At 52.5% G+C, this 3551-nt stretch overlaps 4 protein-coding genes across 4 annotated transcripts; 2 read left to right on the top strand and 2 right to left on the bottom strand.

The window, feature by feature from the left end:
• Positions 1-363, top strand: DQ04_13891030 (hypothetical protein; the record flags this gene model as incomplete). The annotated part of the gene is made up of 1 exon (XM_009317050.1): positions 1-363. A coding segment is annotated over one exon (363 nt), but the record flags the coding sequence as incomplete, so codon positions are not given.
• A 332-nt stretch (positions 364-695) lies between these two features.
• Positions 696-1340, top strand: DQ04_13891020 (hypothetical protein; the record flags this gene model as incomplete). The annotated part of the gene is made up of 1 exon (XM_009317049.1): positions 696-1340. One exon carries the CDS (start codon positions 696-698, stop codon positions 1338-1340), a length of 645 nt encoding a protein of 214 aa, XP_009315324.1.
• A 969-nt stretch (positions 1341-2309) lies between these two features.
• Positions 2310-2687, bottom strand: DQ04_13891010 (hypothetical protein; the record flags this gene model as incomplete). Its single annotated transcript, XM_009317048.1, has 1 exon — positions 2310-2687. The coding sequence occupies one exon, from the start codon at positions 2685-2687 to the stop codon at positions 2310-2312; it is 378 nt and encodes a 125-aa protein (XP_009315323.1).
• Positions 2688-2719: 32 nt separating this feature from the next.
• DQ04_13891000 (hypothetical protein) lies at positions 2720-2965 on the bottom strand (the record flags this gene model as incomplete). Its single annotated transcript, XM_009317047.1, has 1 exon — positions 2720-2965. The coding sequence occupies one exon, from the start codon at positions 2963-2965 to the stop codon at positions 2720-2722; it is 246 nt and encodes an 81-aa protein (XP_009315322.1).
• Positions 2966-3551: the final 586 nt, after the last annotated feature.

Raw genomic sequence — 3551 nt, 5'->3', positions numbered from 1 at the left:
GGGGGGGGGGGGAAGGCCATACCTTCAGCAGTTCAGCGCCACGGCCGTGGGCTTGAAGTGGCCCACTTCCCGTCTAGACTCTGCTGTGTGGCACCGTTTTCGGGCATTACGGTTTTTGTTGTCACGCGTTCCGGCGGTTGTTTCTCGGCCGGGGTGGCGCCAAATTTTCGCTGTAGATGCTCTTTTGCTGCGGGGAAGGGGTGTTTCGCCGTGTGCCCTCTGAACCTGCCAGGGCTTGGGTCATTTCGTTTTCTGTTATGGAGGGAAAAAACTTCGGGAAAACGCCTGCGAAGAATTGCACGACCGCTGGATAAGAACGCCGATGGCCCTAATAAGGCGGACGTTCCTTTAAAGCGCATTTAGCACTATTTATCTTCGGTTTTCTCGGAATTGGCTTCGTGTCTTGATCTCAAAGCGCCGTTTTTTCAGATCGATTTGCCGCAAAAAGTCCGACATGTGTTCCGTTGCCGGGGTGAGATGGCCACCCCGTTGGAATTGACGCGTCTTCCCATGGGGTGCAAGGCACGCCGAGAGATTCTGCAGCTGGTCACTTCGGCGATTGCCGGAGCTCCGGCTGTCACTCTGCCGAAATGGGCTTCACCTCCCCGTTCTGCGCATTGAGGTTTGGGTAAGAAACATGCGTCTTTCGGGCAACCGGGTGGCAGTCGTCGGTTGTGAAACTATTGCGCTAAAGAATGGGAAAGGTTGTGGTGCCACCATCGGCGGGTTCGAGCCAGCGGTTTTTTGTTACGCCTTTTTTTTTGAGGCACGCGATTCAACCACAACGCCGGCGAAGTTTCTTTGAGCGGCTGGCCCTTTTGCCCTTTACGAGCAACCCCCCTCCATCCAAGATTGCCATAGCAGTAACGGCGGCGCCCCCCCGGATGCCACGAGCCGCGGCGGTTCTTAACCTACGGCTATGCCATTTTTGTTTCCTTATAAGGGGGGGCCGGCGTCGCTTCGCGGGTTTGCGTGGCGGTTTGGTGGGTGCCAAAACGCCCGCTGTGCTGCGGCCCTCTAGCATTCGCTTGGCGCGGGGGTTGTTTGAAACCTTTTTGAAAAGCGCCCCGCGCAGCGCAGAGCCTATTAATTTTTGCCCCCGGCAGCTTTGCCCATTGCGGGCGCGCTGCTGTCTTGATGGTGGCGGTGTTTTTGCCGTCTTCTGGTGGGGTGTTTGTTGTGGGTGGGCGCCGGCGGTGCGCCCCACCGCTCGTCATGGGGGCCGGGGCGCGCGCTGTGCTTTCGCCTTTCTCTGGCTGCACCCCCCTTTTCCCATTGTATTTTGTGGATTTTGGTGGATAACAACTCTTTGCGAGAAACTGCTTCGAAGGGGTCGGTAAAATCTTATGCCCTTGCATTGGGGGCTTCAAAGGTTTTTGTATTCTTGCCACTTTGCGCGTTTTCCCAAAGATGGCAACCTAGCGGGTGGTTTGTCGCGCGGAAAGATGCTCATGAATAATGGCTTTGCGAAAGGGTGCAACAAGCGAAAGATAACTGCGGGTTCATGACCTCTGCGCGTCGAGGCTGGAAAGCTGCCCTTTTGCAAGCAACACATGGTAATAAATGGGTGAATATTATATATACATTTAATGTAGTTACACGATTTCTATCGTGCTGTACCTATTGTTAACGTTTTTGCGGGCTCTGTGTAGTTTAATATTTTTCCTCGATGTTTTCCCTGGACTCTTTCTTTTGGGTCACGCGGAAATCATTGAAAAAAAAATTGCAAGCCATGAGTTTGTACCATTTTACATTTCCAATTATTATGCGTCTTTGTGCAGTCTATGCTTCCCTACAAAAGCCAATTCGGATATAACCAATCCCGCCAGAAATACTTAATGTTCTGGGCGTCTAAAATTGCATTCGCAGAATCCTGGAGCCAGAGGCCGTGGCCTGTTTGGCGTTGTGGTGGTTTGTGGGCATTTTTGTCCAGTATATAAAACCGTTGGAAGCCACGAGTTCATTAACTTCCGTGCCCCAGGGGAACATCAAACAAACACGCTCCAATACGCATTCTAAACAGCTTGCAATGGAAAAGGTCTAGCATTTAACGGCGTTACGGCGATAGCAAAACAATATGTCTTTGATCCGCTCGTAGCTTTAACCGTACCCCGTGGCAAATTAGGCAAGTTTCGAAGAAAAGTCCCAGAGATAAGTTTATACACATGTCAAGCACCGCGGCGTTCCTATGACGAGGCGGGGCAGCAGACAACTGCGCGGACACCTGCGGCTTTCGCGCCGCAAAATGGACCCACAGCATTTTTATTTTAGATGCGCCATTCCGCGCCCCCGAATTTGCAGTGTCACATTTATGTTTTACTAACCATGGGGAACAGCACACCAGCGGCAAACATGGAACCGAACAAGGCGTTTGTCTCAGAAGCCCTGCGCCACCCAATGGCCTCCTTCAGAGTGCCGTGCAACCCAGGATTTCCACGAGCCTTTGGGGAGGAACACCCAGTGCTAAGCGCCAAAAGGGCAGCATTGGGTACAGAACAATCTTGCTCAATGCGCCAGTGCCATTGCGAAAGGCCCCGGCCAGCGGATTTTTTTTTTGCTTCTTCTTCCTCGTGCAGTTTTACGGCCTGCTGTCGCTGCCCAAATGGGGAAAGGAGAAAATGAGTGTGCGCATATCCGCCGCGCTGGGGCGGGTTATGTGAGACTCGGCGGTGGAGAAACCCGCCCATACCCACTAAAACCCCCTGATCGTGGGGATCTTTCAATCCACGGGCTTGGGCGACACCAGCAGCACGGTGTCCCAGAGGGGCGGTCTCCGGTTGGGCCCTCCGCTTGGCCCCTGGAAGGCCAGGTCGCGTTCTATCCGGAACATCACGCAGTTCCCGGGAGAACTATAGCGTATGGCATTGGATTCCCCAGTCCGAGAAACCGGGTACTCGACCGTGAAACTTATTGATTGGTAGCGTGCATTTTTCCTGAAGGCCCTCCGTTCAGGCACTTTGCCCATTGCAAAACGCCGCCTTATGTGTGCGGTGCCCAACTGCGCCACCCCAATAAGTAGCGACCGTATCGCGGTGCATCCCGAAGAAAGCCGGATTCGGTGTTGCAGTTGTGAAAATTTAGCTTCCTAAGTAATGAACTCAGTAAAAGACCTTGGCGTCACGATGGGGCATTTCCGCGATACCAAGGTGTCTTTGTTTTTTTTTTTTGTGTTCCTGGTGTTTTCACGACTCTCGTCAATGGCTCCGCTCTTTTTGCCACCATCGTAGAGCACGTTCATTATTGCTTAATTTCTATGTGGAAGGGGTCCCTTTGTTTTGTTATGTATTTTGTTATTGTTGGTGTTTTTGTTTTGTGTTTTCTTGCTTTTGGTATTTTGTTCTCTGTTTCGTTGTGCCGGTCCAGCGAAAAACATGCGCTGGAGAATCGGTCGGCTCAGTGCTCTCAACTGGGCCGGTAACGCCTACTCGCCCCATTGGCCGTAGCTCTCCAAGGGGGGAAGCACATTCGGCGTGAGATCAACAAAAATATAGCGGGGAGATGAAGCTGAGAGGGGGGAGAGAGGACTATTCCTGGACCTGTATGGTTGGCGT

Source organism: Trypanosoma grayi (genome assembly GCF_000691245.1).
Source record: "Trypanosoma grayi strain ANR4 Tgr_1389_V1, whole genome shotgun sequence".
Classification (NCBI taxonomy): Eukaryota; Euglenozoa; class Kinetoplastea; order Trypanosomatida; family Trypanosomatidae; genus Trypanosoma; species Trypanosoma grayi.
Note: the sequence above shows the minus strand (reverse complement) of the source record. Positions and strands in the feature narration are given on the sequence as shown.